This window comes from Atheta coriaria, unplaced genomic scaffold, assembly GCF_025399875.1.
Source record: "Atheta coriaria isolate IRGN ID8LTWV9N9 unplaced genomic scaffold, Caltech_Dcor_3.1 hic_scaffold_6_pilon, whole genome shotgun sequence".
Classification (NCBI taxonomy): Eukaryota; Metazoa; Arthropoda; class Insecta; order Coleoptera; family Staphylinidae; genus Dalotia; species Dalotia coriaria.
Window position 1 is genome coordinate 926,803 of NW_027045448.1, and position 25,495 is coordinate 952,297.

The 25,495-nt window shown below is 33.7% G+C and overlaps 4 protein-coding genes and 2 long non-coding RNA genes across 7 annotated transcripts; 4 read left to right on the top strand and 2 right to left on the bottom strand.

Annotated features, from left to right (window-relative positions):
* Positions 1–11: 11 nt before the first annotated feature.
* On the bottom strand, positions 12–1,859 carry LOC135793337 (uncharacterized). Its single transcript, XR_010548613.1, has 2 exons — positions 1,331–1,859; positions 12–310 (listed from the first exon to the last, which is right to left on the bottom strand). It is a non-coding gene; the product is annotated as an uncharacterized lncRNA (long non-coding RNA).
* Positions 1,860–8,100: 6,241 nt separating this feature from the next.
* On the top strand, positions 8,101–8,549 carry LOC135794486 (adult-specific cuticular protein ACP-20-like). Its single transcript, XM_065305793.1, has 2 exons — positions 8,101–8,266; positions 8,328–8,549. The coding sequence occupies exons 1-2, from the start codon at positions 8,129–8,131 to the stop codon at positions 8,547–8,549; spliced, it is 360 nt and encodes a 119-aa protein (XP_065161865.1). The 5' UTR covers positions 8,101–8,128.
* A 1,423-nt stretch (positions 8,550–9,972) lies between these two features.
* LOC135794487 (cuticle protein 8-like) lies at positions 9,973–10,375 on the top strand. The gene is made up of 2 exons (XM_065305795.1): positions 9,973–10,110; positions 10,172–10,375. The coding sequence occupies exons 1-2, from the start codon at positions 9,973–9,975 to the stop codon at positions 10,373–10,375; spliced, it is 342 nt and encodes a 113-aa protein (XP_065161867.1).
* Positions 10,376–12,208: 1,833 nt separating this feature from the next.
* On the top strand, positions 12,209–12,700 carry LOC135793596 (adult-specific cuticular protein ACP-20-like). Its single transcript, XM_065304609.1, has 2 exons — positions 12,209–12,376; positions 12,431–12,700. Exons 1-2 carry the CDS (start codon positions 12,239–12,241, stop codon positions 12,644–12,646), a joined length of 354 nt encoding a protein of 117 aa, XP_065160681.1. The 5' UTR covers positions 12,209–12,238; the 3' UTR covers positions 12,647–12,700.
* Positions 12,701–13,338: 638 nt separating this feature from the next.
* On the bottom strand, positions 13,339–23,197 carry LOC135793595 (protein lin-32-like). 2 transcript variants are annotated; one of them, XM_065304607.1, is made up of 3 exons: positions 23,035–23,197; positions 14,440–14,547; positions 13,339–14,238 (listed from the first exon to the last, which is right to left on the bottom strand). In XM_065304607.1, exon 3 carries the CDS (start codon positions 13,942–13,944, stop codon positions 13,405–13,407), a length of 540 nt encoding a protein of 179 aa, XP_065160679.1. In that variant the 5' UTR covers positions 13,945–14,238; positions 14,440–14,547; positions 23,035–23,197; the 3' UTR covers positions 13,339–13,404. The 2 variants fall into 2 exon arrangements, with proteins under 2 accessions (XP_065160679.1, XP_065160680.1); XM_065304608.1 differs by lacking the exon at positions 23,035–23,197 and having other exon boundaries at positions 13,339–14,243; positions 14,440–14,479.
* LOC135794050 (uncharacterized) lies at positions 20,723–21,406 on the top strand. The gene is made up of 2 exons (XR_010548776.1): positions 20,723–21,182; positions 21,246–21,406. It is a non-coding gene; the product is annotated as an uncharacterized lncRNA (long non-coding RNA).
* Positions 23,198–25,495: the final 2,298 nt, after the last annotated feature.

Genomic DNA, 25,495 nt, shown 5'->3' on the forward strand with positions numbered 1-25,495 from the left:
ATTAAAACATATTTCTTTGCTGTTAATGAAATTTTATTAGAAAATATAAAGCATATCTTGCACTAAATAATTCATTACATATAATCGATTAATAATGATAAGGATGATCAGCGTGACCGGAATATTTGACATCAGCGTTGAATCCATTGTGTTTGTCAGCGGTGTAATGAACAATACGAGTCCTGCCATCGGGCTGCTCCAGTTTGTACCATCCCTTGACAACATCTCCGTCGCGTTCCTCTTCAGCAGATTTCAAGTCATGTGTATGATGGTCTTCAACGCCATATTTGTATTCATATTTTGGGTGGTGCTAAAAATATTAAATTAATTTACACAGAATAAACTCATAGATGCGCTATTTTACGTGAGGTTCATGATGATCATGATGATCATCGTGGTGATATGAGTGATCTACATGATTGTTGAACGATGCGTAAGAAGAAGCGTGGTGTTCAGCTACTACGCAAGCAACCAAAGCAACGAAAACAAAGAGTTTGAACATTGTTGTTGATATTTATAAGGATACTAATAGTGTTTATCAAATAAATGATTAAAGTAAAGTGATATTTTGGTAAACTATGCACTTCGTTTATATACTGTTTTTGGTTGTATAATTATTAGGGTACCACGCAATTTTACGATAATATTCTTTATGGCTTTGTTACAGGATTAAGATTACTGGTGCATGACATGTTAATTAATTATGCACAATGAGTGAGTGCTAATATGTTTTGGGTGAATTGAGTAATAGTAATTAGCATTACCAAAAAACTGAATAAATTTCAAATATGATTGAAATATAATTGAAAATAATTTAAGAAGTATATTTTTTCGTGATGATTACACTTTCAAATAATCTAAATAATCTATGTTGAGCAAATAAATCTTTTTTTAATGGGAAATGAATTTTTGTTATGGGACTATTCGTGTGCCCAGGAAAAATTGGAAATAGATTTATAATATGTTTTGTACCTATGAAATTAAATCCAATATACCCATTATATTATGAATTTAAAATATTTACAATATAAATTCGGAGCATTTTAAAAGTTTTTTTTCTAATCATTATTAAGAGATTGTATGTTATGAACATCAAATCACTAGATATAGTAAAATTTAATATGTAAAAAGCTTTATATTTTCTAACAATATTTTTTAAATTACAAAGATATATATTTTGATAAATTAATTGTAACCTTCAAATCAGCAATTTATAGTTAACATTTTATTTAAGAAAGTTAAAATTTTGTGATGTTATAAAATGACATCATCCATAATTTTTCTAACGCAAATGCTAATAATCCAAAGATATTTCCAAGAAACCACATACCAAATACTGCACGCAGATGATCAAACTGCAACTGGGTAGGCTTACTCGGTGGCACACGACTGTCCAAATATCCAATTATTGTAGCCATTTTATTTACGGTCCAAAACGTATCCCATTCCCATTTAATCATTAAACCAACATCTTTGCATCTCAACATAAACTGGTTCAAAAAAGGAATATACAGTAAATATTCATCACTGGATATGCTCATGACACTGTATGATATTACAAAAATATAATCCATTGTTTGTACAAAGGGGAGAATATCTTTTGTTTATAATTGAGTATGGGGCGCAAGGGCCGTGGGTGCCAACTGCCAACCTCCCTTCACGTGGTGCGCCCTGATTTCGACAAACGAGGCTCTGGCGACCGAATATGAGGCGGTATAACCTCACTTTCACCACGTCAAGTGCGGGACATCAACAACATCGTCAAACATCCAGGTACACTGAGGCGGGTTTGGACGCTCCAGCTGGCAGCCCCAGCACCAAACTCGGGTGCAGAAGGCTAATAACCTACTCACCCTAAATCAAACCTATTACTGAAACTTCAACTAAGCAAACCCGGACGGATAATACGAGGACGACCCTGGCTAATACTAAACACAAGATACGTTTCGGCTGCTGGAACGTGCAAACGTTATACGAGAGCTCCAAATTGCAGCAGGTAACTAAGGAATTTCTCAAATATAATCTACATATTTTAGGTATATCAGAAGTACGTTGGTTGGGGAAAGGAGAACATCCCACACAAGGTGGAGAACGACTACTTTTAGTGGTAATGAATCTGGAAAACACGAAAGCGGTGTAGGATTTCTACTCAGTAAACATGCTAAAAGAGTCTAATCTCATGGACACCAATAAACGAAAGAGTAATAACAGCAAGATTCTACACCAGGTTCAGAAAAGTAACTTTTATCCAATGTTACGCCCCAACCAATAACGCTTCTAAAGAGGATAAAGATGAATTCTATGACATCCTCGAGAAAACTATAAAAGACGTAAACAGCGGTGACATAAAAATTCTCATGGGCGACCTTAATGCGAAAGTAGGCGCTCAAAACGAGAATTTGGAAGAAATTATGGGAAAAAACGGCGTTGGGCAGATTAACGAAAACGGCACATACTTCACACAGTTCTGCTCCAACGCGAACCTGGTAATAGGGGGTACGCTGTTCCCCCACAAACAGATTCACAAGACAACGTGGGTCTCGCCAGACAAAAACCCACAACCAAATCGATCATATCACAATCTCTAGGAAATGGAGATCGTCATTACTCGATGTGAGGAACAAGAGAGGTGCTGATGTAGCCAGTGACCACCACCTAATAGTTGGCACATTGAGAATAAAACTAGCAGTACCCAAGCAACCAGCCGATATGAAACGAATAAAACTAAATATAGAGAAGCTACGCATTCCACAAATAGCAAAATCCTTCAAGGAAAAATGCAAGAGACAATAAACCAAAAATCAGCACAAAATGGGAAAATATGGCCGACAACATCATTGAAGTCGCCAAAACAACAATTGGAGTGAAAAGCAGGCAAAGGAAAGAATGGATCAGCGAAAACACGTGGTTGCTGATAGAAGACCGAAAGAGGAAAAACACCTGCTACCCAAAATCTTTCGCAAGAATATAGGGCAGCGGCACAGGTAGAGTACACAGGCCTTTGCCAAAAGGTCAAAAGGGAAGCCAGAAGAGACAAACGCAGGTGGATAGATGATATTTGCAGACAAGCAGAAGAAGCAATGCTCAACAACAACTCGAGAGAACTTTACAACCTCACAAAGAAACTGGCCAATAAGTACTCTACACGCACACACTTCATTAAGTCAAAAAACGGCCGCCTGTTAGTTGAGTCAGACAAGCAGCTCGAAAGATGGAGGGAACATTTCTCCGACATGCTCAGCGCAAACGAAACAATTAACTGGGAGCCAGAGAATAACCCAGGTAGACAACTGAACATTGACTCGAACCCGCCTTCAGTCGCGGAGATAACTGCAGCTATAAAGACGCTTAAGAACAACAAAGCAGCAGGAGCTGATAACGTTCCAGCGGAACTACTAAAAGTAAACGCCACATGGATGGCAAATGAACTATACCACTGTATTAAGGAAGCATGGAACAACAACAAGATTCCGACCAAGTGGAAAGAAGGGCTAATCATCAAGCTTCCCAAAAAAGGTAACTTGACCGAGTGTAACAACTGGCGTGGCATAACGCTATTAAACACAATTAATAAGATTATCGCGAAAATCGTCCAAACAAGATTAGCGGAAACTATAGAAAACACCCTGCGCCCGAACCAAGCAGGTTTTCGGCCGAATCGCTCATGCATCGATCATATCAATACCCTTCGTATAATTATCGAGCAATCAGTAGAATGGCGATCACCACTATTCATCGCCTTCATCGACTTTGAGAAAGCATTCGACAGCCTGAACCACGACGCTTTATGGAGGATCCTTAAGTCGCGAGGTGTACCAACAAAGATAATAAGCATCCTGCAAGAACTCTACACTGATGCAAACTGCAGTGTGTTACACAACGGTGAAAAAAGCGAAAGTTTTACGATACACAGAGGAGTAAAACAAGGATGTGTCATATCCCCATTACTATTTAACATCGCCTTAGACTACATACTAGCAAAGGTAGACCAGAACAGGGATGGGTTGCGCTGGACACTAACCTCGCACCTCAGCGACCTGGATTACGCCGACGACATCTGCCTGATGTCACATACGTTCGAAGGCGTGAGCCGACAGCTAACAACATTAGCAAGGGAGGCAAGTAAAATTGGCCTAAGAATAAATATTGCCAAAACAAAAGAAATGCGTATAAATACAAACAACACCTTAAAACTCCAAATAGATAATACGGAAATAGAAGAGGTCAAGGAATTCCTATATCTAGGAAGTATAATTGACATAAAAGGGGGGACCGACGCAGATATAAACAACAGAATAAAGAAAGCCCAGCAATCCTTCAGAATGCTGAGCACAGTATGGAAGTCAAGCGTCTATACACTAAGAACAAAACTGCGCATATTCCGCACAAATGTAAAATCCACCCTTTATATGGATGCGAAACATGGAGGTCAACGAGCTCAAGCACACACAAACTCCAAACCTTCATAAACAAGTGCTTGAGAATGATCTTGCGCATATTCTGGCCAATGACAATCTCCAACGATGAGTTGCACCGTCGATGTGATGAAACTCCCATTATAAATCAAATACGCAAGAGAAAATGGGGGTGGATTGGGCACATCTTGAGAAGAGACGCCGGAGATATCGCCAGAAATGCGCTAGAATGGAACCCACAGGGGAAGAGAAGGGTTGGTAGACCGGCCAATACCTGGCGAAGATCCACAATAGAGGAGCTCCGAAACCAAAATATGGGCTGGAACGAAGCAAAGGCGGTTGCCCGAAACAGAGTCCGTTGGAGGGCGCTTAGTGAGGCTCTATGCTCCACATAGGAGCCAAGAACATTATATATAATTGAGTATAAATAAATTACAAATGTACACATACGTATGTAGACATACGTCTTGTAATTGTAACATAGTGTGCAATGGCTTTTTCGTAATAAGGTAACTTATAGTTATCTAGTGACCATCGCGAGAATGCACGCACTTCAGCTTCTGTAAGCGAATTGGAGTCACATACATCTAATGGTTCATTTTTCCATTCCACCATTAATTTTGAATCAGCAAGTTGTTCAATTGTTCGCACCTCGCCCTCGTAACTAACAGTCATCATACTTTTAACAATACCAGAAGAGAACATGGATGATATCAACACTGCCAATATCAACCCTATCATTATTAAACAGCGTGTGCAAACACTGCGCGGCATTTTATAATGATTAAGTGTTTGAAGGAGAAAGAGACCAGTAATTGCTAAAAATCGCGGACAATTTGCATTGTGATTAACAATATTTTCTATCCAAAAGAAACATCCGATCAGACTATAACAAGAAAATATCAATATCCATAATTTTAATTCAAACACTTGAAGCAAATCCAACCATTTAATATGGGTCTTTGGTTCGGGTGTCAAAAAACTTAAATACAAGATTGAGACAGGATCTGTACTAATCACTTTTTGAGGTCCGAAATATCCTAAAAGTATATATTTGCTCGTCGAAATCAAAGTATAGTAGACTTACTAAATACTATTTTACCAAATATAAATAATGGTATAACTGATTCTATCTTATGGCGAGCTAATTGTGGTCATATTCATTGACTTTCCAAACACGATCATCATTATAATCTCAAATCCTATTGATTTCGCTAAAAGGTAAAAGTAAAATAACTGCAATACGCATGTGACATGTTAAAATTATTACTTGTAAGAATAAGTGGAACTTGATCTGCTAATGTTCCAATATTCAACACTCCACCAAGACGTTTCCGTCTTTTATTCGAAAAGAACTCAATATTCAATTTTCATCAATATTATCATTTTCGAACTTGTTGGTTAAAATGTTCCAACGGTTTAAAACACTATATGAGTTCAATTCCCAGTTTTCGAAAGCGCTCATGACACAGACATTGTTGACTAATTTGATAAAAATTGAATGAGCTGCATAAATCGGCCATGATTTATTGAATTTGTAATCGTCAATGGATTCGTTTCCCAGGAATATAATTCCTTTGAATGTATACTGTTGAATGTAGGCTTGGTGAGTGACAAGCGGATCCGTGATTATATAATGATCACAACCTGCAGCACATGACATGGGATTTACATATTGCGGAAGAGTGAGATTTGAAGTATTTATTGAAAAATCCTGGAAACTGTTGCAAAATTGAACTATGCATCTCGCATTTCGGAAATGAGTCGATATTATAATATTGATCATGAACTGGAATGACTTTGCTACGTTCGCAATTGAGTTATAGTTACCACCGAGCATTTTATAAAATTGTAGTTGTTCAATTTCAGTTGTTTTAACTTACTGATCTTTTATACAGTGTTAATGTTTGTGCTTTATATTGTGATATTTTGAAGTTAACTAATGATAAATTGATTAAAAGTAAATTGTACCTGTAAATCATCGGTAATTCGTATCTAATATCGTTTTCTTCGTAAATTCATGTTAATAAATCTGAATTAAACGGCAGGATTGAATGGCTAATATTCGAGAGCCTTTCAGACGAAAGAGCACACTTCATGTGCATTAGGGCTATAAAGACGACAGACGCCCTTTTTAAACCAGTCATCATTAAGAAGTTTTAGACGTCGGGTGTGCTGGAGTTGTTCGAAGATTTTACTGATTTTATTTTGTATAATTTTGATATTTTTGCTAATTTTACTATTCTTCATATTCATGTTCATTAAATTATTATCATCTAACTGCCAAAAGTCCATTTTATTAATATTTGTATTAACATTCCTACAAAATCTGGGGGCTCAACCTAAGGACTTACCACGAAATCTGGAGGTACAACCTAAGGACTTACTACGAAATCTGGAGGCTAAACCTAAGGACTTTCTGCACAATCTGAAGGTTCAACCGAAAGACTTTCTATGAACATTGAGTGTGTGAGTGAACATAAACGATAACGACGATTAACAGTGACGTAAGACGTAAAGAAGCCAAAAGCCGCAGCCGTGAGCAAAAAGTGAGCAAATTCAGATAATATTACAAGTGCAAGCTGAAAAGATGGAGATCAACTGTTTACACGACAATCCGTGTGCCGCGAAACAGATTGATAATGCACCCGCGAGTTCACTAAGATTGATGCATGAAGTAATATTTGATGTTGTTGCGCCGCGAATGAATCGTAATTTTGTACGCACTTTTTCGGGTTTCGGTTTCACCAAAAGCTCGGAAGAGTATGAACAATTACGAAGAAGGATTGAACGGCTAATATTCGAGAGCCTTTCAGACAAAAGAGCACACTTCAAGTGCATTAGGGCTATAAAGACGACAGACGCCCTTTTTAAACCAGTCATCATTAAGAAGTTTTAGACGTCGGGTGTGCGGGAGTTGTTCGAAGATTTTACTGACTTTATTTTGTATAATTTTGATATTTTTGCTAATTTTACTGTTCTTCATATTCATGTTCATTAAATTATTATCATCTAACTGCCAAAAGTCCATTTTATTATTATTTGTATTAACATTCCTACAAAACAAACAAAAAATATCACAAAATTACTAAATTTGTAGAACCCACTGAATTCATAAAAGGGTTGCAGAAATTGACCAGACTGCATAATTATTATGATATGTAACATAAACTATGACTAAGCAACATGACAATAATGTATTATAATAATAATGATCTGTTTCGTGAATGTAAGGGTTGAAATAAAATTTTATTGGTCAAGAATATCTTGAGTTTGATTATTTCAAGTACCTTCCACATAGAAAAATTATTTAGTGCTAGGTAGGACCATAAAAGATCTTTAGGTTGACAAGGAATAAGACATATTAATCTTTCCATCTTACTAGCAGTTTCAATGGACATCGGACCTTTCTTATATCCCGTTAATACATTGTTTAACATTATAATCAATGAATTTTAACAATGTTAACAATGTTTTAATTAATTCTACAAGAATTACACACACTTATTACGTTGATATTGTAACAATTGGTTAGCCCAGACAGAATGTGCTTATTACGATATTTTTGACGTAACTTAATATAAGTTCAACTTATATCCTCTTAACCATATAGATACTCGAAATACTAGGGAATGGTATAAATTGGAGTTGCTGACCACTACCAGGTATCAGTCAAATTGTATCTTTCAATTAAACTACTCCAATTTAGAAAAATGTTCAAATATTGCATTTTGGTTGCTTTAGTTGCGTGTGCTGTAGCTGAGCACCACGCTTCTTCTTATGCATCATTCAATAATCATGTTGAACATTCATATCACCACGATGATCATCATGATCACCACGAACCACATGTAATCTATTGAAGATAAATATTAATATTACTGAATAAAAACTATATTATGATTATTTTAGCATCACCCAAAATATGAATACAAATATGGCGTCGAGGACCACCACACCCATGATATGAAGTCTGCTGAAGAGGAACGCGACGGGGATGTCGTCAAGGGATGGTACAAACTGGAGCAGCCCGATGGCAGGACCCGTATTGTTCATTATACTGCCGATAAACACAATGGCTTCAACGCTGATGTCAAATATTCTGGTCATGCCGACCATCCTTATCATTATTAAGTAATAAATGAGATACTATTATGTTTAGAATTGATGGCAATGTTCATAATTAAATGAAACACACAAATCTAGGATAAATGCAATTGTATATATTTATTTCTATTAAAGCTTCTATAAATGAGACTACTGTGTTTTTATGTATATGGTTGCTCAAAATATTCCAAAATATAAATGAATCAATTGTAGATATGTTTTTACCTATTTTCTAAAATGAATGGACAACACTGGTAAGGATTAACCAAACATGCTAATGAAAACACGCTATATCTCGTAAACTAATACTATTATTTTGAGTATCTTGCTTAGTCAGCAATGCTGGCATATTGTAGAATTAGAGTCTACTCATACAAATTACCTAAACTACCGACCTACCCATTTAAAATTGGCATTTTATTAAAAAATTAAAATTATGCTTAAAATTATGTTTGTTTATATTTCGTGAACCAATTTATATATTTCCTGTCATATTACATCACATATTACAGCTCGAGATAATATCTTTTATATTATGTATAAAATTTTATCATTTTAAAACGACAGAAAGTGTCTAAAATAGCTTTTTATAGTAGTTCTGTCAAAGAACAGAGTTAACTTGTTAATTGTTTTGGAATGGCAAGACATCTTCATATATTTTAAAATGATTTTGTGTCTAACGGCAGGTCCAAACTTTTTTTAAATTATGCTTTACTGTTTTAGTAGCTTATTTTATAAATAATCTTTCAAAAATAAAGGATTTGAAATCCTTTTTGCCTAGACCTACATCTGGTTTGCCGCAGGAAGTTTTTCATACTTATTAATTATTTCAGAAAGTAATTAAGATTAATAATAACCAAAAACATTACTTGCTCAGCATCAAATTCTAGATAATGCAGTATTCAAATAATTTCAAATGTTTAAAAAAGTTTTGTCACTGTTTTCTCACTATATAATAATGTAAGAAAAGATTTTCTTTCATTCTGTTTATGTTATGCCAAAACAAGGGGCACACACGAGATGTGTTTAAGTAGCAAAAGTAAAGATAAAACGTTTGGAAACGGCTACCTCAACAATAATTCCTACTCATTTAAGGTATGGTATAGTTTGTTGTCCTAAATTAATATTAATCAATTCTTGGAAAATAAGTGATTTTACAAGTTTGTAAAATGCAGGCACTGCAAAAATGAAGTAATAATAAAATTATAATGATATGCAGAGATTGCAGTGCATGCACCAAATACGTTTGGTAAATTTAGTTGCGCCCACTCATGTTATGTTACCTGTTATGGCAAGAAATTCTAGCATGCGTTAGTTACGCATTAAAGCTGTTGTAATGAAATATAAATAGTATAAATTTGAAGCGCACATCACACCAAACTATCAGTTTGCATCGAGCATTCAATATAACAATAATAATATTTGCAATCAACCTAACAACTCAACAAAAATGTTTAAATATTTGGTTTTTGTTGCCTTAGTTGCCTACACGTTAGCTGAACACCACGCTTCTTCTTACGCATCGTTCAACAATCATGTAGATCATAGTTATCACCACGATGATCACCATGACCATCACGAACCACATGTAAAATATCCAAGATGTAAACTATTGTTACACAATAAAAATGACATTTTTCTTATTTTAGCACCATCCAAAATATGAATACAAATATGGTGTTGAAGACCATCATACCCATGATATGAAATCTGCCGAAGAGGAACGCGACGGCGACGTGGTTAAGGGATGGTACAAATTGGTGCAACCTGATGGCAAAATCCGAGTTGTTCATTACACCGCCGATAAGCATAGTGGATTCAATGCGGATGTTAAATATTCGGGACATTATTAATTGACTGTGATGAAATATTCCAAACAAATATTGGCTTTTTGTAAAGACAAATATAAATAAATCCATATTCTATATATTCTGTGTGATTTAATTATAAAATCCTATATTTTTTACTTAATTATATATGTTTTTATATTTACTTATATAGTGTTAGACGTTCTTAATTTAAATGTATGAATATTTTTTTCTATCTCTCTTTTGAATGTGATAACTTGAAATATGTCACTGACATTGCCTGGTTATGTACGCTATATAATATTAGTTATTTTGACTAAAATGTCTTTACTCTCAAATCATTTTTATAAATTTTTATTTCCAAAAGCTGTATTACATTTGATACCTTCTATCACCGAATGACATGACTATATATAATAAAGATTTACTTATAATCTATATATATAAAATTAGCGTGTCACAGTGTTTGTTTCCATACTCCTCCGAAACGGCTTTACCGATTTTTACCAAATTTTATATGCGTATTCAGTAGGTCTGAGAATCGGCTAACATCTATTTTTCATACCCCTAAGTGATAAGGGTTGTTCACCCTTAACTTTTTTTTAAATTTTTGGACAAATTCTTTTGTTTTTATTTTTTTATAATGTGGCATTAAAAATACATACAACCCTAAATTTTTGTTTTTATCACCAACCCCTATTTCTTTATAGACATTTTAGTAATTTAATCATTTTTCATCCCGCTCAAAGAAAATTTTTATATGCGTATTCAGTAGATCTGAGAATCGGTAACTTTATATCTTTAAGTGATAAGGGTTGTTCACCCTTAATTTTTTAAATTTTGGTCGAAATTTTTGTTTTTATTTTTTAATGTGGCATTAAAATATACAACCATACAACCCTAAATTTTTGGTTTCTTATCACCAACCCTATTTTTTATAATAAGTAAGTTACTTTTTGTCTACACTAAAATTTATCTAGAAACTTGAAATAATTTATATGGCAAAACAACGTTTGCCCGGTTAACTAGTTTATCTATAAACAAAAATAGAATAAGGCGCGAGATTGAAACTATATGTTTCTGTAATAGAATGTTAAGTATCAAGTGGGCTAAAGTGGGCAAGAGTTTTTGGTTTTTATGGATTGATTAAGAGAGTGTAGTGAGCGTTTAATCAATCGTGTGCTTAAGAACATTTAGCAACGTGCTACTTTTTCAACTTCCACTCTATTTCTACGTTGAGGTTTTTGTATTTCAACTTTTGTGTATTAAATCTTCAAAATTTGCTGGCAATAAATACTTTAGTCACGACCTTGGCCGCCCCTGTTTAAAGTACCTCTTTTTGCATCTTGAAACCGTGGAAAAACTGGCGCCCTAAAGGCGGAAGTTGAAAAATAAATTTGTTAATTTATTATTAAAATTGTGTAACTTTACTTCGCTTCAAAACTATTCGCCCATGCTATAGATTTTAAATGTGCCAGAATTTCATTCAAACTGTAAATAATTTCACACTATTTAAGAATCGGTATTATATTGCAGAATTTATAAATACAGACTACATGTATATTACAAACCCAATGCATGTTACTAAATTCAAACATTTTTTCGTCTAATTAAAAATTCATATACGCACTTCCGTAAATTACGATTATTATTAAAAGTAGGTATAGTCGTATTGCGTATTAAATGCCAATTATCAATTATTACAAACACCGAATGTTATGTGTTAAACCAGTCAAAATAACATATTCATAAATGAAATTTTGAGTAAATATATGTGTGTCGGTAATACTTTTGCATAACTTAATTTATTTTCTTATGAAACGAAGAGTATAAATACAAACGAAAATCACCACAAATCATCAGTTGAAGTATTGTATTTGTTCAATCAACAACATCACTAAATTAAAAATGTTCAAGTATTTGGTTCTTGCTGCTGTTGTTGCCTGCGCTGTTGCTGAGCATCACGCTTCTTCTTACGCATCATTCAACAATCATGTTGAACACAGTTATCATCACGGGGATCATCATGATCATCATGAGCCCCACGTAAAATAACACATCTATGATGTTATAATGTGTGAATTAATTTAATATTTTTAGCATCACCCAAAATACGAATACAAATATGGAGTTGAAGACCACCACACTCATGATATGAAATCTGCTGAAGAGGAACGCGATGGTGATGTCGTCAAGGGATGGTACAAACTGGAGCAACCCGATGGCAGGACCCGTATTGTTCATTACACCGCCGATAAACACAATGGCTTCAACGCTGATGTTAAATATTCCGGCCATGCTGATCATCACTATTGAGTTCAAAAATTTAATACTTAAATTCTTCCGCTGTAAATGTGATACTGATTCAAATTCAATACTATGTACCTAGTTGAAATTCTATTAAAATTTATTTTTCTAATAAAAAATTAATTAATCATTATTTAATTGATTTTTCTTTAATTGATTTTACTTACCGATAAATGTAATTCTAATAAATGCTGAAAACGGGCAAAAAATATAATCAGTTTTTCAAATATAAAAATATATTATCTTTGGTTTTGTTTCAATATTTAAAATATTTACAATGCGAGTGATTGATTAAGACATCATTAAGAAATCTTTTAAAAAACAGTTAAATTATAAAATAATATTCATGTGGTGCACATTTCATTGAGATTATAAAACTCCGTGCTGTCAGTGATTTTCGTGCTTAATTGATAATAGTTAATTTTGGTTGTCGACTAGAAAACGTATACTAAACCCATAAATTTCAAATAAGTCATAAAAATTAAAATTAAGTCTGATAATTATGTAATCAATTGCTATGCATTTTTTAAATGTAAATTAAGAGTATCATCTCCATTTGGACAAGAACTTTTTCTTAAATTGAAAATACCAAAAATATAATTTGATAAGTGAAAAGAAAAACAAACGTGCAAAACACAATTATCTACAGTGATTTCAAACTCAAACAAAATCCGAACTTAATATTATCTCACAAGTTTAAAAATCATATAATTTTTTTTGATTTTGATTTTTTTGATTTTAAAAATATAAACATTTATTCGGAGTGTTTATCTATTACTTAACGCATCGCGATGCAACAGGTCGACCAATCCCTCGATGTAGTTCTGCGCCATTTGCAGCGTCTCAAATTTGCTAAGTTTGTGATCGGCGTCCATTACAGGCACAACTTCACGTAGTCTATCAAAAGCTTCATTCAATCCATTCATGCGGCGGCGTTCACGAGCATTCGCCGCCAATCTCCGTTTGCGAACTACACTCGGTGACGGCGGTTGATCATCCAAAACCGCACGTTTCTTACCGAGTTTTCTTCTTTTACCTCCACCGCTTTTAGTGGAAGAATCAAGTGTGGAATCCGATTCGTTGTTGTTGATCGTCGAAGTGATGTCGAAGTAGGTGGAGTACTGATCATCGTAAGAATCATACGTCGGTGTGGTGGAAGAAAAGCTGTCGTAAACGTAACGCGTTGGCGCCTCGCTTATTCGAATGTTGAAATCTCTCTCAAGCTTGATTTGGCTCTCGTAACTTAGATCAGCAATGTTCACAAAATTCGGATGGTAATAATCAGAGTATTGAAGTTTAAAACTCATTTTTAATTTTTTAAACGCCTTATAATTCCGTTTGAATTAAATAATCTAACAATTCATGTTTTTGTTATAACATTTTCACTTGTTTAATGTCTTGTATTTGAAGATTAAAATTTAAAACGGTATCGCACGTGTTAATGTCAATATGTTACTTTACTGTTACTCTGTGTGAAGGGTTGTGGTCGACTGTACCACCAACTGAAGAATAAGAATCTAACCGACTGCGCCGATCCGCATGTGTGTGCATGTGCACACTGCGGAAGTCTACTAACTGATCGTTTTCGGGCTGATACTGACCTGCTCTAGTCGTGTGTCGCGTGCCAGTTGATTCAACACCCGATATGAAAACAGGACCGTAATTAAAAATTTAAAATTTAAGTAAAAAGTAATAATTTAAGATTAAATCTAATAAAAATCAAAAATGACGGATATTGAGTAACATGTCGCATACTTGGGTTTGAAAACTAAATAATAATTATATTGATGTGTTATTTTTACCTGAGTACGTTTCTGCGGTAGCATCTGCCAGCACACGCATCAATTCGGCATTCTTTTGAATTCTTCGGAAGGTTTGATGTGAGGGACCATTCGTATTGTCGCATACAACTAAAAATGTGTATTTTTATTGTATTGTTTTAAATCTAGCTTTATTGTAATCATAAATTTAATGGTAAATTATCCATTCATTTAAATAAATCATATTCATATTTATAATTAGATAGAATATAGGCAAATATTTAAAAAATCATTTAAATTTAAATTTTAGTACAGTAATCATAAAAATTCCTTAAATTTAAAAGTATCATAATTTTGTGGCAAAATTTTATCATTTAATAATAAAAATTTTAAATTTTTTACTGAAGGTTAGCAAAAAATATTCCACACATTTTTAAACTAATTATTCTTATCTATATATATAAAATTTGCGTGTCACAGTGTTTGTTTCCATACTCCTCCGAAACGGCTTTACCGATTTTACCAAATTTTATATGCGTATTCAGTAGGTCTGAGAATCGGCTAACATCTATTTTTCATACCCCTAAGTGATAAGGGTTGTTCACCCTTAACTTTTTTAAATTTTTGGACAAATTCTTTTGTTTTATTTTTTATAATGTGGAATTAAAAATACATACAACCCTAAATTTTTAGTTTTTATCACCAACCCCTATTTCTTTATAGCCATTTTAGTAATTTAATCATTTTCATCCCGCTCAAAGAAAATTTTTATATGCGTATTCAGTAGGTCTGAGAATCGGTAACTTCATATCTCAAAGTGATAAGGGTTGTTCACCCTTAATTTTTTTTAAATTTTGGTCGAAATTTTTTGTTTTTATTCTTTTAATGTGGCACTAAAATATACATACAACCCTAAATTTTTGGTTTCTTATCACCAACCCCTATTTTTTATAATAAGTAAGTTACTTTTTGTCTACACTAAAATTTATCTAGAAACTAGAAATAATTTATATGGCAAAACAACGTTTGCCCGGTTAACTAGTATTTTATATAAATATACAGTGACAGTACCTATCATTCCGTAACTCAACAGTTGGTGATGCTTGCTTGCAGTAGGGATGGTATAATAGACACACGCTACCCTTTGAACGACCTACATTACGTTAAAGTATATAAGTTTACCGTAGTACGTGGTGGCGCGCGCCGACACGGCGGCATAGTAATGAGCCGGGGCAGATGCCGTAATTAACTCTAAGATGTTTTATGTGTGATTAGATATCAACGTGCGATTACGCATGAATATGTATGTCCACTCGGCCACTAGCCACGTCGTGGATCGAGATAAGCGTCACTTTTATTTTCTTGCGCTCAGCCATGGTTTGCCGCTTGGAAAATGAGGAAAGTACCTAGTAGCGTCATTACATAAAACGGCCGTTATATTTTATTGTTAATAACTGACGCACTTCTTCACTACGCGAAATTATAGAAACTGTGTGTGCCTTGTTTGCCACCGAAGCAGAAATTAAATATTGAAAGGGCAAAAAGCAAGGCTGCGTATTTGCAGACGCTGCAAGAGCATTTCTTTATGAAATCATTAATGTAGGTAAGTACTCTCATTGTGGCGAGTGTAGGTTTTTCATGCTAGGCATTAAGCCTCAAGCATTAGCAAAGTCTTTAATATGATAATTAGGATGGTAATTAATGCACCGACATGGTCTTTTAATTTGCAACACGTTTCAATGTTCAAACTTTCATGTCTTACTTTTTTTTCAAATCGTGTTTTTTTTTAATTCATTTCAAATTGATGATTGAAGTATTGAAGGAATTCTTTTAGTTCTATATCAAAATAATAAAATTTCGTAAAGTGTTAAAACCGGGAACAAAAATGTTTTATTATTTAAAAGCTCGTAAAATAAATTTAATTTGACATGTTTAAAGACATCTTTAATTAATGATGACAAATTAAAATTGATTTTTTCCGTTTCATTAACTTTTGCATCATGTTTACAAATCTTACTGTAATTATTGAAGATAATTAGTAAATTACGATAAGTAACAATAACAGTATTCAGAAATTTAAAAGATTGTCTTTTTAAATAATATGACAGTGATTTTTATTCATTTATATAATTCTTGACGCCCGTAAATAAAGCCCGTGAGTAAAATACTTTATTCACGGCCTTGGCCGTCCGTGTTTAAAGTACCACGTTGTGTATCTAAAGACCGTGGAATAACTAGCGCTTTAAAAATAGAAGTAGAAAAATCATTTTATTTGCATTTCCAATTTTAAATTAAAATTGAAAATGATACTAAACTGATACTAAGTATAAAGTAATTGATTCCTGCATTTATTTGAACTTTTAATGTCAGTTGACAGTTTAGTTCTATTTCATTTAAATTATACTTTAAATTCAGCAATACTCATAAAATTACAATGCCCTGATGTTTTTAGCTTCAATTAGTTTTTTCAACACGATAAATTCTTAATAGAATTTCAACAAATGCTAAAATCAAATAAATCTTAACAGTTGCACTAGATACTCAACAGATAATAATAATTAATCTTCACTAATCTTTTCGTAGTTTTGCAACAACTACAGCGTGTGTTTGCATACTTAAACTTCCGCGAGTTATCAAACAGTAATAAATCATTGACATACCGCCATCGCCACTTTGCATTCGTACATTTATAATATTTCCAAAGCAAACTTCTATCTTGGCACTCGCCAGCCAGATAGAAACTGCTTGAACGCAGTGGAACGAGCGCTGCGTCCACAATTCTGCGGGCACCAATTCAATAATTACACCTTGTCCGTTCAATAGACATTGACTAACCGTAAACAGTTCTTGTTATGTTAGCGTTGACTTCACCATCCGACATCGCCGCAAAGCCTCGCGTTGCCTCCGTTTATATAAACAGTTCTATCTTCATTCGAGCTTTGTTAAACGCGTCGACAAACGTCACCCAAACGCTCGAATGACTGCACAATAAAAGCTGCACCAACGCCCGACAACCATTGACAACTTTATTGTTTTGCTTCGATTACGATGAGAAAGTGTTCATGGAGCTGAACAACACGGACTATAAAACTTTTGAACAATACGAGTAGGTACACGACGAGTTGAAGACGTTTAGGAATGTCATCGAGCGTGGGCTTTAAAATAAAAAATTGAGAAATATTGAAGTGTGTCCTCTTACAATGTCAATATATTTACTTTTTGGTGGAAAGCAGTAACTTAAAAGTCAAAACGTTTGATTTATAGCTCATCGTTCGAATATTAAATGCGCAATCATTTTCGTGTCTACCTTGACAAAAATCATAAGTGTTGATAAATAAATAATCCAACACTAAACACTTACAAACATTTAAACTACAGTTAGTTCAGGTTTAATTGAGGTTATGCCAAATTGTGATCCATTCTAAAAGCAACATTTCAAATTAATAATCATGTTATATCGTATAATGTTTGCGTTCGCGCGTCGGAACTTTAATTACTTGGATGAAAGCAATCGGTAAATGTTTCAAAACAAAATGTTTGAGACATAAATTTTCATTAGGTTCAAAAACGGAGAATAAAGGTAAATTATCCATGATGTATTCCCACAATGTAAACATTTCTCATCTTAAATTATAAACGATCTTTCACAGGCGCCTAGCATCAAGCATAACTACGTGTTGCTTATAGCCTTTAAACACATACATTAATCCGTAATTTATTTAATGAGTCTTGTAACATGTTGTAATTTAATTTAAATATTCATAAATAATTCGTCTTTGTTGGCGAAGCGCGGACCTGGAATGTGCTTGTATATTTTAGTAGATAATTAATCATTTACTGAATTTACGTACGTTGCTAAAGTATCGTATATCCATCAGTGGACTAAATTTTGTATGTTAAAAAATGTAAAATCAAGAAAACAGTAAAGTTTTATGTTTTGGCAGATGAAATTGATATCATAGGTAATAGTGAAATTATTTGATTGACAAAATTGCTGTATTTAAATTGGAAAAAAAATTATTTTTTATTTTTTTAATTTTTTTGAATTTAGATACTTTTTTTATTGTGCGGTGCAATAGATTTATTTATCCTAATAAACTTCTCTAAGGCGGTATTATTGACTTTAAACTTGAAAAATGTCCCAAAAACATAAATCTGTTATACCAAACGATAAAAAAAACTAAAAAAAAATGCAAAATGAAAATAAATTCATCACTTTATAACAGTTTTGATATCCTAACCATTTAATTGAGTGTCAAATTCAGCGTGAGAACTTGTTTTGTTGATGAAGCGATGAAAACTTAGCTATAGAATGATACAAATACAATTTAATTATAGTTGTGTCAAAAATCCAAATTTATGATTGGGATGTATTTAATATAAATATGTTGTGCAAGTTTGACGAACGTTTAAATTAATTTGTCAGTTGGTTTCCGCGATGAAAGAATATTCAGTAGAATCTACAAGTCAATCAATTTTTGTTGGAATGATTTCTAAATTACACTGGTTGTGAACCTATATTTTCACATATAAGGAAAGTTTTAAACGTATTATTAAATGATATTTCGTCTGTTTATTAACCATAAAATATCTTAATTTTTCTTTAAACTTTAGTTTAAGTTTCCGTATTGCATTCATGGTTATGTGACACAAAATATAGTATCGTCGATTATAAATCATTATTAAAAGCACATAAAATGATATAAATAGTATCATAAAAATAAAACCTAGCCGTATTTTTCCTCTTCATTTCCGCGATGAGTTTCCAAGTTGAAAGCAATGCTGGCTGCAAAGTAATAGCAAACAGCATCATGGTACATGACATTGTGGACAAACTCTCGTCTTCAAACGTCTATTTAATGACAGAATCGGAATGCGCCGACTCAATCATCGCGTACATCCATTTAACTCAATTTAACTATATTTATTCACTCGTTTTAAGTGTGCAGAGTGTGGTTGCGTTGGGTTTGCGCTGAATGCAAGTGTCGGCAGGCCGTCTACAAATGTTGAACACGGAATTTTCTGCATTTTATTTTTTGGATTTTTTGTTTTGCATCGGCATATCGCCTTTTGTTGTATTGTTAACCAGCTTTTGATTTTCCTTTGTGTGCTCGCTGCTTTTTAAAGCGTTTGTTTGATCAGCCGGGACCCATGAGTATCGCTGCGAAGAAGTGCTTTACGTCGGTCGCAAACATAATCGAAACAAATGCAGAAACATTATTTCTCATTCTAGACGGCGTGATTCACTATACACAAAAATATCCCAAATAAAATAAATAGAATATTGAAGATACGTTTGCTAATTATGCACGAGTGTGATGCGACGCGTCTTTTATTTTCAGGGCTCGCAAACAATCAGACGCGAATCACAATAAGGAACTGAATATGCCTGCAATGATTGCTCGCAACTATGCGTGCCAGAAGTAGTGAATTATTTGCATCAGGTGCGCGTTATTAAAACCCGCATCGACGCCGGGGAACATTGTTGTACGCATTCGCACCGTCGCACAGTCGCACATATAAATTATTTAAGATTTGTTCCGTTCGTCGGCGTGCTTTATTTTATTTCGATACACTCGTTGGATGATGATGATCGTTCATGTTCAGGTTCGTGCATGCGTGCATTGAGAGGAGTCCCATTACGGGCGCAAAAATTTACATACGTCTCTATTATTATTCTGATTATTATTATATTGCTGCCATTCACATCTATTTTTATTTGTCCACAATAGGTGGTGCAAAATAGAGCGGAGCAGGCGCGATTGTATACAAAGTGCAATCATTAACAAGGAAAGTGCGTGAAATATTTCGTGCTTTAGAATTATGACGCATACTTTAATTAATAACAAATTCCAAGCATCAAGAATCCTAGCAAGATATTATTTCATACAAACAATGAAAAATATATTCAGAGTAAGTGGAATTATTTACTTTTAGGAAAACTATAGTCAATGGGATTCGATTGATTAATTAAAACTATTTTAATGCAAATTTTGATCCTAAAATTCACTTACCACAAAACTAATTAATAAAATAAAAGTTTGTCAGCGGCCACTTTCAAAATCCTTACATCAAAAACCAATTTTTTCTGTCAAATCTGTCAAAATAAAACAATTTTACAGATGATAATACTCGTAATGCTCATCAGAGGGCGCGCTTGGATTTCAGATCATACAAAGTATTTGATCGTGAAAACACAAATTTTTGAATTTTTATTTTGTCAGTTTAACAAACTTTCTCTCTTTAGTTTCAAGGTCAACTTCATATAAAACAAAAATTTAAAACTTCAAAATATCAATTTAATAATACCAAAACAATACTTGCATTGTTTGAATATTTGTCAATGAAATTACCTGGAAGGATCATCCATCAAGTTGTGTTTTGAATAGTGCATCCCAAATTGATTTCAGTGTATCGGTTGCGCAATCCCCAATGGATTTTTAATGAACGAAGCGAACAAGAAAATTATGTGTGTTATACGATACGCGTGCCGTTGACGTGTAGGGTGCATAATAATTATGCGAAGCAATCTTGCGTGAAATGCGGGAAGCGTGCAGCTCCTTATGTTCGAGACAAACGGCCACGCGCTCGCTCGGACGCCACTTACTACGAAAAAAGTGATAAAAACCCGAAAGAGGCACCTCATGGCGGGGCATCAACTGTTGGTAACTCGTGAACCGCGACGCCCCAATTGTAACCGAGTATACAGCTAATGATAATTTAAAGAAATGGCGTGTGCCGGGATCGTTACGCCGCTAACATTTGGACAACATATGGCTAAACTGGTAAAATCATTATTATTACTATTAGTATCAATGCTGGGTCTTACTGTTCATTTGAAATTTTAGATCGCTCGACGATGTACGCCAATATATTATGATTTCAACAAATCATTAATTAATTAATATTCAACACGATTAATAATTTAAAGGTCACTGAAGGTGTTTGCACTTTGTGTTTGCGCAAAAATGTGCATTTCTGACAATTAATTAAAACTTATCGCATTTTATTGTATTGTTTTATTATTTACGCATGAATAGAGTTGTGCCTAAAGGTGTCCGGCAGGAATATTTAAAGTTAAAACGTGGTGCAATTTAAGCTGATTAATTGTGCGATACTATTCGACGTGCCACGTGCATAATGAACCATAATCGCCACTGGATGCTGAATGCTGATGTCGTAAAGCGGCGCTGGGCATCGCACAATGCCATTTTAATATCGGACGTGTTGTAAAATGTTTATTTATATATGGTGGCCATAATTAATATCTAATTAATTTCGAACAGAATGCGCCGACGCGCATAAAACACGCTGCGATCCTGCCCGCCGTCGAGCATTACATGCGCTGGCGCGCTTGAATTAGCGCCGACAATCGATGATTTGAATATGTAAAAGAAGCACACGCTGGAGACTCGTGAAGAGTCTTGATTTTGCATACGGCATCGCACGTGGAAAAAAGAACATTTGATATACAGCTCATTAAGGCGCCATTAGTTATCATAACGGACTTTCTTTTCATAACTGAATTACAATTAGAATCCTAGACCCTTGTAATGTGCGAGTATCAGTGAACAACTACGAACCTGTTTTGCGCTACTCATCATGTTTTCTGCTTAATTGATTATAAATAATGTAAGTACGCCAGGAATAATTATTTTTTTTTGTTTATGAAAAAATTTTACGGACTGTAGCCGTATTTTATGATAGAAATATAGGTAAATGTGTTAATTTATAAACTTAATAAAAATATTACTATTCTGAGAATATATTAAGAACAAAATATTTTATGTTCCAGTTAATTATTTTACTTTTTCTGCTTTTACTTGTTTTTTCACGGTTTTGAGACACAAAAAGTGATATTTTAAACACGGACGGCCAAGGTCGTGACTGAAGTAAAGAGTTTGCACCAGTGCAAAAGCAAAATATTACAGTTTAAGATTACAATAATACCACTGCAAACATGTTATTTGATATAATAATTAGATAAATTTAATTTTGCAACTAAAAATGTATTAATTTGCAAAAATGAGCTTTGTGATTGTTTAATCACATTTTCTAAACTTAAGATTAACTATGCTATTTCTGCTTACCCTGAAAAAAACGAAACAACTTAATTAACGCACTAATAAAGCAAAATGCAGTAAATAGCAGTTTGTCGAATAGCTTTTCAGAAGAGTTATTCCCAAGTCTCTAGAGATTGAAGCGCGTCCACAAACCATCCAAACTCGGCTTATGGTATTAGTGTAAAGTTAAATCGTACCAGGAAATATTATTCGCGCGCGCGTACACATACAACTCTCTTGATTAAAGCAAAGCAGCTTTTACAAAATGCAAAATGTTCACCTTTAACAACAATGACACAACAACTTATTCTTCGATATTGTTTTAACAAGTCGTTGATGAATTCATTTGCGGTGGGTTTTACATTAATTCAACGTTTCTATGTACTTTCAACCATTTTTTCCGCACTTAATTCAATAAGTTACAAGTCATTGTAAGCAATAAGTTCGTATCTGGTTGAAAAACCAATTACTGTCCCATTCGAGTAATTTATATTTGTCACATCAAGTTGTGTTTTCTTTTTCACGCATCATTAAAAACGATCGCATTGCCATCGCCATCATTACATTGACTTACTGTTAATGCGCGTCGAAGGATTTTACGGCGTCGGATGAAAAAAGTTCAATCAGTTGCATACTGTACGATGGAAAAATGATCCAAGCACGCTTCAGTCAACACTCACTGTTTGATTATGTCGACGCCATAATTAAGTTTAGTTTAAAAGCACACACGTTATACTTTCGACTGAAATATTTATGAATGAGGCGCACATACGCAGTGCACTTTGATTTATATTGCGTTTTATCAATACATTGTATATTCTGCGCAATACGCCTATATTCGTATGCGGTGCGGAAAGCTGGCAGAGCATTAAAAAGTTACATAAAAACTGTTTAAATGTGAAATTTATTTCTTTCGACGTGTCAACTAATGATGTTGGTATAATTAATTACCGCATTAATTACTGTGTTTCTTTTGCGTGTTTAACTGCACATTGCTTATAAATATTACAAATATTCGAAATATTTATTGGTGAAGTGTAATGTTTAGAATATTTTACTAAAGTTTTTAAATTTTATTCATTCAAATATTCATTGATTTTATTTTTTTGAATATTAATACGCATTTATTAAAATTTTATAAATATATTCTTTTTGCTTTTAGAATTTTTGAATTTGTGAAGAATTCCTGTTGGTGGAAAAGCCAAACAGTTTTAATTAATTATTACAAAGGTATTACACTCGAAAAAATGAAAAAAATTGATGGTAATTGCAATGATTATAAAATACAATGTACATTTTACAAAATAATTTTTTCTGTCCATCGTATAATTTATAAAAATATTAAAGCCAAAAATTAATATTAAGAATTAATTAAAAGCCTAATTGCCCGCTCTTAAGAGAAATTTTCATGGCTTTTTCCAACATTAAAAATTCGCTTATTTCTCATCAAATTAACGTAGATTTCTTATTGTACTCAACAATTACCTAAAAAAAACTCCACTGACATTAAATTTATCATGAAAAAACAAATCACACGTGCTCAAGCTCATCCTAAACTACCTAATTGCAGTGCTTCATTGATTAAATGGTTTCAGCAGCCACATTAAATCCTCGCACATCGGTCGCATACATCTAACTCCCAACTCGTCAGGCAGGTTGTCGAACGCGCGCCGCTTTTTGCCGCCTAGTTATATAAGTTCAGTAATTTTGATGCGCAAGCAATTTAATCAATTTGTTACAAATGCGCGCAGAGGACGATGCTACCGCATGTAATAATCAAAACAATCAACAAAAATATTTATACATATTTGGCGCTGTTAAATTGTTACCTTTTTCCAACTCGCCGGCATCGCTGGATTCAGAATGGTAAAGAACGCGCGCGTTTGGAGCCATAGCCGTGCGCAAATGATGCTTCATCGAATAATGCACGCGTACGCATACGCGGAGAGCTAAGACGACCGCGCGGCCATCGCTGCTTTATGGTCCAGCGTTCCGTTAGACGTGATTATTTCGTCGAGCGTACTTACAGTGTAGATTTGTTAGTGCGCTGAAAGTTTTCAAAGTATTATTAGCGTTAATCTGCCGGGTCGTCTTCTTTTCAAATTGAATCCGCCGAGTCGTGTGCCAACTGAATATATATAATTTGTGCCGAGAAGCGAAATGAAAAGAAAATAATTATACATGCATAATTGGCATTTAAATTAATATGTATTTAAATAAAATTATGAAGAAAAATTCACGTAGAAAGTTATTAGAAGATTAATTCATTACTAAATTAATCATTCATTATTTTTTATTAATAAAAACCATTAATACATTAAAAAATATCAGAAATACAAAGTATTTTAAATAAATGTGCTTTTTATTATTATTAAGGTAGTAAAAAATAGAAGTATAAAGTTTAATCACATTTAGATTAGCTAAATTCAATTATTAACAACAATTTTTTTGAAAATTTTGCATTTTTACTTTTGTTTCAATTATTTTACGTGATAATTTAAGTCAAATCTTCTGAATTAAAATGTAGCAGTAAAAATAATGTACGTTAAGATTTTTTTCTTAATTAAAATGGAGAATATTGATTTAAATTATGATTTATAATACGTATACGTTTGACTATGCAAACAGTCGTTAGGAAGAATATAAATTTCTGTTTTCTACATCATCTGCCCACTGCCACATTCACATTCATAAACATCCACACTAGTTTAATAGAGTATTACCGAGCGAATGCAAATTTGCGGTTGATTGCTAGCAATAAACCGGCGCTGTGACGCAGCGGCGCTGATATGATTTAGTCGAATGACATAAACAATAACAGAAACGACGTGTTAGATGAATGATAATATGCCAATTAGAGTTGTGGATTGCCTGTGAATTTCATGTCCGGCCAATTGGTCGAAAGCACACGCTCCACTCACTCCAATCTTCCACTTCGAGAATTCTGAGTGTAATATCAAGTGTGTGAGCTTCTGATTTTTGACTTTACCATGCAAACTCCAACTGTTATTTGTCAAATCGAAACGAAGTCATCG

Bases quoted from the DNA above. Each gene is read 5' to 3' on its own strand.
- LOC135794486 (XM_065305793.1), top strand. From the start codon at position 8,129: ATGTTCAAATATTGCATTTTGGTTGCTTTAGTTGCGTGTGCTGTAGCT. The intron at 8,267-8,327 runs GTAATCTATTGA...TGATTATTTTAG, and splicing joins ATGATCACCACGAACCACAT to CATCACCCAAAATATGAATA.
- LOC135794487 (XM_065305795.1), top strand. From the start codon at position 9,973: ATGTTTAAATATTTGGTTTTTGTTGCCTTAGTTGCCTACACGTTAGCT. The intron at 10,111-10,171 runs GTAAAATATCCA...TTCTTATTTTAG, and splicing joins ATGACCATCACGAACCACAT to CACCATCCAAAATATGAATA.
- LOC135793596 (XM_065304609.1), top strand. From the start codon at position 12,239: ATGTTCAAGTATTTGGTTCTTGCTGCTGTTGTTGCCTGCGCTGTTGCT. The intron at 12,377-12,430 runs GTAAAATAACAC...TAATATTTTTAG, and splicing joins ATGATCATCATGAGCCCCAC to CATCACCCAAAATACGAATA.
- LOC135793595 (XM_065304607.1), bottom strand. From the start codon at position 13,944: ATGAGTTTTAAACTTCAATACTCTGATTATTACCATCCGAATTTTGTG.